The sequence below is a fragment of the Stegodyphus dumicola genome, chromosome 5 (assembly GCF_044657685.1).
Source record: "Stegodyphus dumicola isolate Sdum_Otavi_A_Nest chromosome 5, ASM4465768v1".
Lineage (NCBI taxonomy): Eukaryota > Metazoa > Arthropoda > Arachnida > Araneae > Eresidae > Stegodyphus > Stegodyphus dumicola.
The window spans coordinates 41,573,555-41,589,151 of NC_140772.1; the positions used below are offsets into that span (position 1 = coordinate 41,573,555).

General features: G+C 33.2%; 1 protein-coding gene across 1 annotated transcript in view; it reads left to right on the plus strand.

Moving 5' to 3' along the window:
• LOC118182197 (aquaporin AQPAe.a-like) overlaps positions 1 to 6,772 on the plus strand; it is a 40,068-nt gene extending 33,296 nt beyond the window's left edge. The window contains exon 3 of the mRNA XM_035351514.2: positions 1,929 to 6,772. Within this exon, the coding sequence (XP_035207405.1) occupies positions 1,929 to 2,090 (162 nt within the window). The 3' untranslated portion in view covers positions 2,091 to 6,772. The remainder of the gene's footprint in view (positions 1 to 1,928) is intronic.
• The last annotated feature ends 8,825 nt before the right edge of the window (positions 6,773 to 15,597 follow it).

The window sequence follows — 15,597 nt, forward strand, 5'->3', positions numbered from 1 at the left end:
GACGTAAACTATAATTAAAACAATAAATGCTTCGAAAATGTTCCGCTCCTCTGTATATTACGTCAGATGTTGTGTACTGATACAAGTTGAGAAATAGACCCTAATTTTTGCGCTTAGGTTTATAATGCAATCTGTCACTACTATGCTGATATATCTCTCCTCTCCTTTTTGTGTTGCCACGAAGTTGCTGCAATCATTCCCGTCGGTCAGTCCTTCCTTTATCCAGTGATTCCATACTCGCATCACGGTGGCTCGATTTTTTTTCCCACACAAGGACTAATTTCTCAGAGTAATAATCCTCAATCTCTATAACCACAGTTCGAGCACTTTGAGCAAGTGCTGAGTTTCGAACAAATTTATGAGTTTCACACTTCGAGCAAGTTTCTGAGTTTGACAAAGGAAGAATCCTTTGTCAAACTCAGAAACGTGCTCGAAAGATTGCTGTTTTTCCCAGCAAGGCATGTTAAATCTTCCCATAGGAAGGAAAGTGAAAAGACATGGAAGTCCTGAATTTAAGCTGTTGGCGCATGGGATTTGTACTATGCCTTGTAATGGAGTCACTTCCTTATTTTCTCGATGTTTAAGCCTAGTACAAATTTCAAGGCTATTGGCTGTTTCCTTCACGCTGCTATATTTTAAATAGCCAGGAATGGAATTCAGACAGAAGTTTCCAGTTTAATCTTTAGTAACTGATAAAATTCCCCCCGTATTTGGTGTTGCTTTTGCATATCAAGGAATTTTGTACGTGCAGAGTCATTTCTCATTCAAATCTCACTGAATTTTTTCATATAAAATCCAAATATATGAATAATATAAAATAAATAATAACAAGTGGAATATGTTCACAATAAATATGTTTCACAGTTTTCACGAATTTTGTTAATTATTATGTGCTAAAAATTAATTAGGTTATCATTCACGCATGGAATTTAAATTAGAAAGAAATATATGAATTACGAAAAGCTTTCATCAATGGAAATAAGGGAGGTCACATTTTGTTAATTATTATACATTAAAGCTGGAATAACTCAACTAAGCCCATTCAGGCTATGAATTATGAATCTTACCATTCAGTCTGATTATGTATTAAAAATGAATTAAGGTGTCATCTGCGTCGGAAGTTCATTTAGAAAGTAATGAACAACTGCGAAAATTTTCCACCAAATTGAAATACGAAGGTAGAATTTTGCTCATTATTATATGCTAAAAATGAATAAAAACATCATCTACTCAGAGAAGTTGATTTAGAAAGCGGTATATAAATTATGTAAGGTTTACACCAATGGACATACAGTCGCTATTTTAAAAATGTATTTAACAGAGAGTTTGGTTTAGATTCTGAATTTTTCGATAATGTTCTTCATTCCACTGCGCAGAAGTGAAATTCTAGTAAACTATTACTGCGATATTTCTCACCCTGAAATTCTTACAAAATTTCAATGGATTTTCTAAAGCACCTAAACGCAAGCAATGCATTTCTCGAGTGAATCTGTAATAGATTTCATGTGTTGAGACAGTAGTTACCATTTAAATTAGCTTTCATGCAAATATGCCAGCTTAGACCTAACTGAAATTTACGGCAGCTTGAGGGTTAATGAAATTTTGCCTTGTGGTATAAAATACAGTTTAAAATATGGTATAAAATACGTCTTATATATTTCGGCTCGACCCCCAAACCCACTTCCCAGCTTCAAGGACATCAAGGCAGTAGTGGCACGATTACTAGTCTCACTAAGAAATGGAGCCACAAGATAAAGGCATATCAAACTGAGCGATAGCCAGTTCCAAGTCGATGAAACTTTACTTAAATTACCAAACGACAAAATAAAATCATTTGTTTCAATTAATTTGTAAATACAAAAAAGTAAAACAAACTAAAAACGTCTTTGGTTGATTATAAGCCTATAATCCTATAATTTGTTTTTCAGGTATATTGGCTGGGCCCCATACTAGGTGGTGTCGTCGCTGGGCTTGTGTATGAGCATCTTTTCGCTGCTTCTCCACCTGATAAGGAAGACTTGGAACGGGCCACGATGCACGCTTTGCAAGCCATCAATGACAAAGACTCAGACAGAACGACTGCCATATGAGAACTTCCTCAGAAAAGAGAAAGTGACACTGTTAAGACGATGTAAGCCTCACAAAGGGTGCAATGACTCTAAATGACAAAGATGTTATTCAGAAAATTTTTTCAGTGAACGTTATAACTTTTACTTTTAAATTATGCTGTTTCCCTTGTATGTAAATTATCATTGTGCTTACACGTGCAGGGTGTCTCATACCTCTAGCATCATCGATCTACGCTCAGCAGGTTTCAGCACAATGGGTTCTCCAAAACTTACATCACACTCATACTCAGAATGTGACAGGATGATGGCTACACAGAAACATCACTTTTACCTACATTTCTTTAAAAAGTTTGATTTACTCCGAAAACGTTCTTAATATGTAGAACTTGGAAGAATCACCATATATATCTATAGACTGAACTACATGTATGCTAGTTATCAAAGTGGCAAAACCGATTATATCTGTATTTTGTAAGCAAAGAAATCATTTTAAAGGAATTTCATCAAACAAAGGCCACCTTGGACCTATATGATATACATACATAAAAAAACACTTCATTGAATTTCAAACTTTAATAGGCTTCCAAGTTTATAATTGAGAAAACTGATTGATGCATAAAGAAGAAATGTCAAATATCCCAGATTTAAAGAAACAGTTAATCAGTAATTATTTATCTTATATTAATTCAGTTTAAAGGTAAAAGTAAGCTTTTATGGTGGTTTTGAACCTTATTAAAAATATGCTTAATAACCAAATGCATTTTAGAAATTTCCTTAGTAATGTTATGAAGATTTATTTAACTTACAAAATAGTGTTCATGAACGCTATTTGTTAAGCAGTTTAAAATATATATATATATATACAAATCATACAATCATACAAAGAACTTAAATGAATTTCACCTTCAATACAAGTTTGAAAATTCCTTGGAATGTTTTTTATTAAATAAATAAAGGGAAACCTGATATCTTTTCAAGATAAAAAAAAATTCACTTTCTGTCGATGTAAAGCCGAAACTACGGTCAATTACTCAAGAAAACAATCTGAGTTTAAAATGTATTATTAGTCACAAATATACCAAAGAAATTATACAAGAATAAGGACTGATGCGATTGGAATACCTCCATAACAGCACCCTGTAAGAAATAGTGCCAGCACACTTGTCCAAATCGGCCACAATTCGAAGACATAGACGCTGTCATAACATAGGCATACAAACTGAGTTCTCCGGCATAAAGGTTCGCGCAGCCTTATAAAAGTTTCTGTCTTTTTGTATTGAGGATGAGCTTCAAAACGTATGGCACCTTTATGAAGCCGTTCCGTGTGATTTATTTAATACGCATGAACACTGTCGTTAATTTGCTGTATTTCATTGAATTTTATCCTGTTTTCAGTTCTTTTATCCAAGCAATTTTGCTGACAAGATAAAACTAAAATAATAGTACGAAAGACTATTAAGCCAAAAATTTTAAAACTGCATTCGCACATAAGCATTTAATTCACTTATTGACGTAATCATCAGTTAAATAGCTACAAGGTATAGTTTAATAATATACTTTAATCAAAGGCAACATGTCAAATACTAATAGGATAAGTATTATATTCCACAAAGTTTTAAATTAGAACATAGATTTGACCGTTTATTAGCCAAACTCAGTCACATTTAAAATTTTAATAATCTTTTTTTCTTGTATTTACTATTTACTAGGTAATGAAAAGAAAAATAAATAAATATTATATTGTGTATAATTTATAATGTAATCCCATTTTGAAATTCCCCGTTATCTAATTCATGCACATGTTTTTCTCTACTTCTATGCTAAAATAAATAAAACTGAGCTCTAACATATTACAAAACTTTTTAAGTAATTGTATTCTGAGTTTCATTTGAATATTTTCTTTGATCATCAAGAAACTTAGACGACATCAGAAATGACAGGAAACGTATTATGATGACCGTAACATACTGATTTTCGCGAAACAGTTATTTTATAATCAGTGTTCACTTCCACGCCTATCGAATTAATTTTTACCTTTTTGTTGCCCTGCGTTGGCAACCCGCTTTTGAGTTTCGTCGTTCGTAGAATTCGGTCGCTAAAAGCGTAGCTGGCCTGTAACGGTTTAATTCTTATTTTAAAGCTCATCAGTACTCCGGAATTATTACTAAATGTTTACGTGTGAATGTTATATTATTGAATGCATTCAGTTTGATTTAAATAGACCAAGAGTCGTTGAATTTATTAAGTATATTTAAAGTCGAAACTGCGTCATCCATGTTGGCGCCATTCTAATACGAGGAACGTAAACAATCAGTTCGCCTCCAATATTAATTAAAAGCAATGAATTATCCCATAAAATGCAAAACGTAATAATTTAAAATAACTTTTTATAAATGTTCGTCGTTTGGAATATTAGCAAGTAAATAATTAACATTATCTGTAGTTCAAAGCATGTGAAATAAATTGTGCATTTGATAATTATGAGACTTTTATTATTATGAGGAGAATATTCTACAGTTGGGACCAGCTAAAAATTTATTAAAGTTATCAAAAGATAATGTTACACCTGTCAATAATTTTTCTTCCAGAATGTGTTTATTTTATAATGTTTCTTCCGACTTATTTAGAGACATTAAAGATCTTTGATCATCAAGATTATATACGTGCTATTTTATCTTTGGAAATGTTAGCGACAATAAATAGAAGATTGGCACCGGCTGAAAGTTTTTAATGACAGTTTTAAGATGCATATCTAATTATTCGTTTCCGAAAGCTACAAATAATAATCCTTGATATTACCAGCTTTTTTTGTGTGTACAATAACTATATTTATCCTTGCACTTGCCCCTCTTCTAGATCATCTGACTAGATCACTGCATCATCTGACTATCGACTTCCCTTCCCCTGAGGACTTAATCTACAGGTGTTATTAGGGAACATTGTCAACAGGACTCACCAAGCTGAAATGAATCAAGATGTGGACTAACTATTCTGTTGAAAAAAAAAATATGAATTATATATAAATCTAAAAATAGTGAAGAAGGAAATTTTTTAACCCGCCAGCTTCACAGATTTCTGAACTGATACTTATCTTTTGGAATTAGAAATATTACATCACCATTCTTTACCCGATTTCAGATACGTTACAGCTATTTTTGCACTGCTCTGCTAATAATACAACTCCTTGTAATGGAATGAATGGCATCAATCTCTGAAATTTACCCAAATTTTAGAACTCCAGATCCCTACCGAGCGTATAAATGACAATACATTTGTACTCGTAGTTTGGCGGAAAATTAAACAAAAACGTTTGCTAAAAATACTTTCCTCATTCGATATGGATAACATTCCCAGTAACGTGATAATCAGTAAGAATAATTGCAGTATTTGATTACTGCAAATCACACGAGGGTTATCTACCTAAAAAAATAATTGCTGCTAACAAAATAAATAGCAGTTCCAGGCAGTTCTATTAACTATTACTAGGATAGTAACTTTACAACACCCTAAAATTCAGGATTATTTTCTCGAATTTCGGAATTTTCCGTATTAGTTTCTAGTTTTAATTATTATTTTTAGATTAATTTTATGTTTAAATAATTCTTATGCTATTTTCTGTTAGAAATTTCTCAAAAATATGCTTCAGAGTAATCCGATTGAAAATTCAAGCCAGAGTATTGCACTTATTGGAACCTTAGTTTACCCTAAGTTTTACTGGGCTTTCGGGAAATTTCTGTTTTCCGAAAGTTGCCCTCTGTTGCCTGTGAATATTGGAAAATAATTTAGATGCTAAGCAACCCTTTTCTGAAGACGTGTTACGTAATGAAAAAAAATCTGCGTCAGCTCAGTATTATGTGCAAAAACACCTGCCATGTGTTGAATACATTTCCAGAATTTAATTGATTCACAAATAAAAAATTATATTTGAAAAATCTGTAATATAATTTTTATTTTGTTACGTGTTATTAATCTGTATTTTTGCTTTGCTTTTAGTAGACTTACCTCTTCCCAAAATATTTATATGAAACCTAGACCTCGAAGCTTTCCTCAGACTCGTCAGTATAAATCCCAGGTTGCGAATGGTTCACGGATTTTCACTGCTTACTCCAAGCAACTTTGCCTTTCTTTTCTGAGCTAAAATTACTGCCCATATTCAAACTCATCTCACAACTAACATTTAGTTTCTCAGTACAAAGCATTATTTACAGTTTGTGTTACGACTGTTTACCAAAATATTACGAAAAAGAGTAAACTATTGTATTTTCTATTATTTGTATAAATGGTGAATCTAAATTCCAAAACCCTTTCTATTGGCAGCATACATCAATAAGCTGAAGTAAATGCTTTTTCACTTTAATTAAAAATCTCTGCAAGAGAAAAGTTGTTACAAATTTATCCTCATTTCGAGAAATAAATAAAATCAAACAGAATTAATTGTTTTGGTATCATGACAGGCGAAAAATTCTGGTTTTTCCAATTACTCTTATAGTGAAAAATAGTGTTTATTTGAATGTAACCTTTAAGTTTATGTGTTTAATCACAACAGTATTCATGACATAATAATGATTAAGAAATTAACGCATTTCTTCTGCTTGTGTACATTTATAATCATCCTGAAAAGCAGAACTGTAATATCTGCATATGTATAATTTTGTAAATAAATGAACATGAATGATTAATAAAGATGATGATTTTTAAAGAAACTTTTTGTCTGATTTATTAGCCCAAAGGGACTATTTGCCCAGAATGGCTATTAATTTCGTTTTGCGTTGGTTCACTATAAACGGCGTTTCACTTGCCAAATTGTTGCCACCAAATATTAGAGCCCTACATTATATTTAAAAAAAATTAAATTATAAAGAATCTGCATGAGTATATGTATGTTTTTCGCACTATGAAACGACAACGATACCTAGAGACCTCAAATTTTGAATATCGAGTATGGGCATCTGGAAGCCCAAATTTGGAATTTGTTTTGTTACCTATTTCATATTTTGTAAAACTTTAACGAATTTTTGATTAAGAAACTCAACAATTTCAAAGCGAGCAATGGCAACATTATACAAAAAAATCTCCAGTGGGCGAAACTGTGTATTGGGAAATTCTAAAGACAGGCTCTTTTTAAATGTTTTGTGATATCGCTGTTGAATTCAATTTTATAGTTTAAGTGCGAAGAACGTGATATTTAATATATAAATATAACGCAAAAAAAAGTTTTTAAAAACGCCCCGTAATATAAAAACTGAAAGCATTCATATTTTTTTAATAAAAACTATTTTCATTTTGATACATCTGCTGTGCGGTAACCAAAAGCTGGGTGGCTTATACTAATTCTATCTGCATTGTTGCGTCGAAATATGAAAAATTCAAAGTTTTTTTTTTTTTTTTTTGTGCAAGACGCAGTATGTGGATCGGACAGTAACCTTGTAACAATTATTTTTAATTTTTACCAACAGTAAGTTAATTTAAACTGTTTCCATTTTTTCTTTGCTTGATGTCTCTTGTATCCCATCAAACCAGAAGGTTGTGCAAATTAAAAGCACGCAGAAGCTTTTAAAGCTAGATAGAGTAGCTAATATTCGTCGGAGTGAACGCCCGTGTGATGGAGAATGTGTGTGATTATGGCAAAGCCTCGAGGGCTATCTGCCTAAGGGGAGGGATGCCTTCGTGGAGGACTTTCTAAAGGAAACTGGCTCGTATACACGTTACACATGGGGAAAAACGCCCATGCAGCCAGCCCGTTCGCGGGATTCGAACCTCGGACCGAACTACCAGTGTTCAGCGACTTTACCGCTCGGCCGCTGGTGGGCCCGTGTGATGGAGAAAGTTAACGCCAAAGTTTGTATTGGTTTGGGGTTGTGTTATTCACGTTTGCTGGGCGAGTTCGTAAGTGAGTTTATGTGCTTAGTTGGGAGGAAACGACTAAGTGTTGTATTTCACTGAATTTTTTTCTTGTAACCTTTAATCGTCGATAAATCAATCGACTTCTTTTATGTTGCACGCTTTTTAATTTTAATTGTAATTAGCTAAATAAGGTATTATTTAGTTTTATTAAGTCTGCTTCTAATAGTTCTGGTAATAACTCGTCAGCATGAAAGAAATAACTCCATGTGAAGTACCGTCAGGTAGACAAACCTGAAAAAACATTTAGATAGCAGAGTTAATAATAACCTCAGTTCGGACACAGAAACTGAGAAAAAATGCGTAGCAAATTTACTGCTACTTTTAATTTTAATTGTAATTAGCTAAATAACGTATTATTTAGTTTTATTAAGTCTGCTTCTAATAGTTCTGGTAATAACTCGTCAGCATGAAAGAAATAACTCCATGTGAAGTACCGTCAGGTAGACAAACCTGAAAAAACATTTAGATAGCAGAGTTAATAATAACCTTAGTTCGGACACAGAAACTGAGAAAAAATGCGTAGCAAATTTACTGCTAAACTTTACACCTAACTATTGGTATTTGACGATGTCAATATGATGATTATGTTCACTAGAATGTCAGATACTATTCGCCCAAAACTCTTGAATTCTTTCAAGAATTTTTTAATTCAATTTTTGAAATTACGAGAAATGAAAGAATTTATAATTTCAAAATTCTTGAATTCTTTCAAAATTCTTTCAAAATTCCAAGAAATTTCTCAAGTATTCGCTGTGATGGTGGATTGGCACGAAACACGCAAGAAACAGTTACGGAAACCACCATAAGGTACCTGGATTTTGCAGTTCGGGAAGACATAAATATGTAAAGTGGATCTTTTAATCACCGTATAGACAAAATCAGCGGTACATACATAGCGAGAGGGCAACTCTATTAAGTTACTCCATAAGTTAATACGTAGATAGGATGAGAATTGAAAAAGAAAAGCTTAAGAGGAAAAAAAAATTATTACTTCCAAGATATTTTCGAAATGCACTGATATCCAAACTTATCTTCACATGTATAAAATCAGGGGTTTCTCAAAAACTGTGAATTAAAGTTTTATGAATTTGTGTAGAATGTTACATAGCGTCATGACACACATATATAAGAAAGTTGCCTGTGATATAAAACTGTAGCGTGAAACAATAAAAATGGTGATAATATGTTACGAGGAAAGTTTAGGGGGAAAATAACTCAGAAGAAAATTAAGCTTTATAAATTTAATTAGGAGTATTAACTCCTCTATCTTATAAACACATATCACATTTTTTCATGATGGCAATAGCGTTGCTACATTTGGGGAAATTAAGTTTTACTCCTCCAGCAATGCGACTCTCAGGGAATATTCCTTTTTAGAAACAGGATGTCGCCATTCAACTGCTTTTCCAATATAGTCATATCTCTATCGGATTTTAAGATCCTGAGATTTGTACACAAATATCACAACGCCTTTTCATGGTGGCAGGACCGTTGTTCTTGTTACAGTTTGTGAAATTAAGTTCCAATCCTCCAGCAATGCGGTTCTCAGACCATTTACGTATCTAAAAGGAAGATATCTGCACTCAACTCATTTTTACAAGATAGTCCCGTAGGTTCTGTATTGGAATAAGCTGAGATTTGCACATACATATCATAAAGACTTTTCATGATGGTTATAACGTTGCTATAGTTTGGGAAATTAAGTTTCACACTTCCAGCAATGTTGTCCTATGGGATGGCATACGTATCTAGAAGGAGAAGATATCTATTAAAATGCTTTTCCAAAGTTGTCCTATAAGTATTCTATTGGATTAAGATCATGAGATTTTGCTAGTCACGGTATTCTCTCAATGTATCCACTTTTATGAAATTCGGCAAGAGGTTTGCTCGATATGGAGGAGCATTATCATTCATATTATTCCTGATTATACCATCACAACTGCCTTACCGAAGTTATTATGTTCCATAATATTTGAAGGAAGATTTTGCTTTCCTGACTCCGACCAAATGTAAACACATTTAGAATTATATCGGGTTTTAAAGAAAGTTTCCCGCCGCTGTAAATATCATCTGCACAAACAGTTCGCGTTGGTGTGTTTAATCATATTCAAACGATTTTTTGGTATTTGAAAGCTTGCTTTACAATACTGTGTTGTGAAATTTGTAAAAAAATACCGTTATCATTAACTACAAAGTGTCTGAAATAAAATTACTACTCTACCAGATTAGAACCAACATTTACTTCCAAATCTGTAGCAAAAAATCAACTACATAATGTCACCAAAGCATGTGTACAGCTTTAGGTACTAACTTTGTATCATATAACACTGTAAAGATTTCGTACCGAAAGTTCAAACACAAGGACTATAACATTCAAGAAGCGCTCTGGCAGGTCTACTGATGCTGATGAGGCCCGCCTGCGAGAACTTGTGGAAGAAGATCAGTATGCAATCATTCGAGAGCTTTCTAAAACGTTAGACATAAGTGCCATGTCTATTATTCGCGCTATATATAGCATAAACTTGACGTACCAGTTCACTCGCTTGGTGCCGCATGAGCTGACTCAAGCAGATAGGAACAGACATGTTCAGGCCTGCATTAGTCCGCTCGAATATCAACGCAAGACAAAATTCTGGACCGGATCGTCATTTGTGATGAACAGTGGGTTTATTTCAACAATACTCCGAAAATAAGGTTGGTCTGCGCCCGGTGTCTCCATCGGCGGCGTCGCAAAGCGCAATTTGACTAAAAATGGCTCATGCTTTGTGGGATTGTCGTAGTATTTATCCACGAAAACTATCTCGAAAAATCTGATGTGTACACCACATGACATCCTTGTACGGAATATTAAATTATACGCATTTTTTCTTGCATTTCATTTAAACTTATTGGATTGAATTAAATCTACTTCGCCGACAGCGCATAAACCACAATAGAAAAAATGCATTCTTTAAAATTCACTCTAGTATTTGTTTACCATAGCGACACTCTGGTTCTAGATTCACTTAACAGTATTAATAATTATATAACAGTTAACTTATACAATAGTTATATAACGGAAACTAGGTTAACTGTTATATAATCCAATAATTATATAACAGTTATATATTTCGTTCATATTATAACTCATAATGCACAAAATTTATATCATTTAATGAATGGAATTATCTAATTGTTGCCATATGTTCTATTCAAATACTATAATAAAGCTAGAATGATGTATAATAGAAATTAAGCAAACAAAACAAAAAAGAAACAGTTTTTCACAGACGATTGAGTATTTCTCATTTAATTAATTCACTTCTCACTTCGAGAGAAGGCAAAAATACATAAAAACTCAAAATAGCTTTCTAAATTATACTAATTTTATTAGTTTAAGTAAATCTTAAACACTTATTTCCTAGAGAAAATTCCAGAAAGAATTAAGCATGATTTAATTGGCAATAATAAATGAAAGCGTTATCTTTGTTGTTGCGAAGCTAAGTTTCTCTAGATTGGTAACAAATCCACTAGTCTCCTGTTTCAAACGTAAACACCAATGGCCGCCATTAAAAAGGCGCTTAGCGGCACTTAGACAACTTTAAAATTGTTGATAATTCTAAAAATATTGCATACAGATTTACTAAAGGCATAAAAACCTTAAGCGGAAGATAAAAACAATATAATACAATCATTTTTAAAGCAAAAAATGTACAATTTACAAACATATAAGAGTAAAGAAACTGAGATCACTGAGCCGGGTAACAGAATGGATATATATATAAATATATTTATATACGTTTGGTGCGGCCGATTGCAACCAAAATACGAGGTGCACATCTACATGTTATAGCAGTCCTATATACAAAATTTCAACGTCCTGAGGCTACTCGTTTTTGAGTTGTGCGAGATACGCACGTACGTACATACGTTCGTACAGACGCCACGAAAAATTCTCTTCAGAATACATTTTAAAGCAGTTTTATAATTTTTTTGAAGGAAAAGAGTATTTTATTCTGTCCTTACGTACAGATATCACGCAAAAACATCGTTAAATTGCATTCGATAGCGGTCAAAATGGATATTTTCGTTAAAATATGCTGTCTGAAACTTTTCGCGATTACAATACTTCCTTTTTACTTCGTACAAGGGAGTAAAAAGGTAAAGGTAAAACCTCACTTGCTTTTTGCACTTCAGCATAGATAGCTTGCTGCTATCTTTTTACTGCAAAGCTATCAAAATGTAACTGTTTTGAAATAGGCACGAGTAGTGTGCCAAGTTGTTTTGGACGCATTATGTTTTTTACAATGAAGCTAAATATTTAATTTGTCTTGGCTATCAAGTTGCTCTTCATTATGGATCAACATTCTACGCCATCAGTCTTTCGACAGTATCATTACGGCTAAGTTTGCTGCATTGCATATAAATATTAAATTTGCAAAGCAGCAAATGAATTTATTCTCGATAGTAAACTGCTTGAAAATACATTTAATTTTCTAAAAGCATCTTTATTAATTTTAATATTGGTTATCCTCTTTTCCTTTGCCTTTGTAACTACCTTAACTGCCTGTGACTTCGAATAAGCCGTGAACGTCCCTCCCGACCTTTCCCACACTACAAACGCAAGGCAAAAATAATTTGCTACTGCTGCCATCTATATTCAGAATTATAAACTATGAATGTTTGCGCATTGTGCGATTACTACGTTCGCTTTATTCCTCCATATTCCTCTAGATTTTCTGAATAGTTAATTGCTTTTAGATAAAAGTAGCAAGGAAGTATAAAAACTTACATTTTATTTTAAAAACTTTTCAGGATTCTTTAAATGAATAAGATGATCCAGTGATTAGAAATATGAACCAGAATGAATAAGTTCCTCCTAATTACATAAACTAATTTTAGGTTACATTTTACAGTCATAGACTGCAGATATAGTCAGTACTACAGCTTTCGTTTCGAATGTTTATTTCAAGAATTAACATTTTACTTCTAGATAATGGCAACAAAATAGCTATTCATTTAGAATTTGTTTCATGAAAATTTAATTGAACGCAATTTCCTTACAAAGCAACAGTATTACTCTATTATAAAATTGCAGGGTTTTAATTAATTCGAATGTAGTGTAAAGATTGCACGGTAAATAAAACAAATAAATTGCAGTCTGAAAATTTTAGATTTCAATTTAAATCTCGAAGAATAATTCACAATTATAAATTTTCAAAAAAGAGGAAGCTGAAAAACATTGGGAAAAAAATAATAAACACAAATCAAATAAAAAATAAGTAGTTAAATTAAAACTAAACAGACAAATAAATAAAAAACAAATAACTACTATAATAATAGTAATTAAAATGATTAAGTATTACATAATTTATTTTTGTTTATAATAATTAATTAATGTTAAGTGTTAAAATTTTAATTAAATAACAAATACTTATTACCTTTTATTAACTATAACGAAGGTGCAAGCGTTCATAATAATTATCAGTTGGATATATCACAAAATAAAAATTTTTAATTTATGTTTTTATTTTGTTTTAGCAGAGCAAAATAAAAATTTTAATTACTAGGAAATATTACTTCTTTCAAATCTCTTAGTATTTTAAACAATAACATATTGATTTAATTTTAAAAAATTAATGATCCTTTGCTTTGTAAAATGACAGCCACTGAAAACTTATCCTTATCCTTATCCTTTCCAACCCGTGAAAATGAATATTTATGGCCACCAATATATTCCAGCTCGACTTTGTTGCGCCCTCGGAAATGAAAATGGACTCACCTACAGTTTTTCGGGGACATCGATCGTCGCCCAGCCCTGGACTCTATGCTGCAGCAAATTAAAAGAAGTGGAAGCACTCATTCACGAAAAATATAACTACGTTCTGCTCAACAAATACCCTCACGGAGATCCCAAGATATCAGGGCACAGAGATGAAAGCTCCCTGGACCTTTCCTACTGCATTCCCTCACTGAGCTACGGTGCGACGCTAGTAATGCATTTTACAAGAGAGAATTATATGACTCACGTTCTGAGTCTGGAGCATGGATCGCTTCTAGTGATGACCCCCCTCCGAATGTAGTCTGGAAACACGGTATCCCATCCCAGCCCGAAGTGAAGACTATTCCAGTAAGTTTGACGTTTACAAAAATTATATCTCCGCAAGTGAAGCGCTCTTCTGATGAGATAGACTTCGGTTATTATGACGACATAACCCCAAAACCGTATATGAATAAAAGGACTTTTCTGCGTAAAAAACCACGATTAGAAGATGAGATACTGGAGATATCCCAGGACGATTAGCTGAGTCTGCATTACCAGTCATCACGAAATCAATTATTGGTCCTTAGAACGAATGTGGCGTCTTTCCATCGTTGTAAGTAGAAATAATAACGTTTGAATTCATATACAGAACTTTTCAGAAAAGAATAATTTCAACTGTGGATCTTCTCTTGAGGGTGTGAGTATGACTCCTGCGACGTGGTAAGACTTCATGAACAAATTACCAAACTTTAATTTCAAGTAATTGGAAGCTTCTCTTGAGGGTGTGAGTATGACTCCTGCGACGTGGTATGACTTCATGAACAAATTGCCAAACTTTAATTTCAAGTAATTGGAAGCTTCTCTTGAGGGTGTGAGTATGACTCCTGCGACGTGGTATGACTTCATGAACAAATTACCAAACTTTAATTTCAAGTAATTGGAAGCTTCTCTTGAGGGTGTGAGTATGACGTGGTTGGGGGTGTGACTCCTGCGACGTGGTATGACTTCATGAACAAATTGCCAAACTTTAATTTCAAGTAATTGGAAGCATTCTTCATAGCCAATAATCAGTTGGCGGTATTTTGTGCAAACGCCCCAATGTGTTCTTCAACAAAATTTTAAAAGCTCCTGCGGTGGTTTCCGTCTCGTAGCAGATTGTATTGAATTAGTGTTATACCAGACCAAAAAGCTTTTAGATTTATACAGTGAAATAACACATACTATCCAAACTGCTCTATTTCAAAATGTGTTACCACATGAGATGAGAAAACGGCGATCAAAATGCCAGCAGCTGGAACATTTAACTAGCAAGCAATGCATGCAGAAAGTTAACGATGTTATTTACGAGGAGTACTTAACCAGTCTCAACGAGGTGTTTATCTGTGAGGGGTGCGCGGTCGATCATCAAAGTCAACATCGTCACCCCTGTATAATGGAGACGACTCGGGAAGAAGCTATGAATAATACTGACAATGCTATATTGTCAATGAACGTTAAAAGACTCGCTCAAAAACTGTATGTAGACACTTGCTGCTGTATTTATGATAGTGAAGACTTTTTAAAGAATATTTCATTGTCTACTTTACGTGATAGAATAGAAAATTTGTGAGAAAAAATATTTTAGTAAGTATGTGTTTTAATAAGAAATTTTTATTTATATTGAAATGTATCTTTATTTAGCTGTCAACTATTCCATGTTATGTTTTAAATGAATATCTCTTTATCTTACTTGTACTGCTTAAGTCTTTTGATAATTTATCATAAAAGTACATGGCTCACCAGCGGCCGAGCGGTAGAGTTGCTGAACACTGATAGTTCCGTTCGAGGTTCGAATCCCGCGAACGGGCTGGCTGCATGGGCGTTTTCGTTCTTTTCCCCATT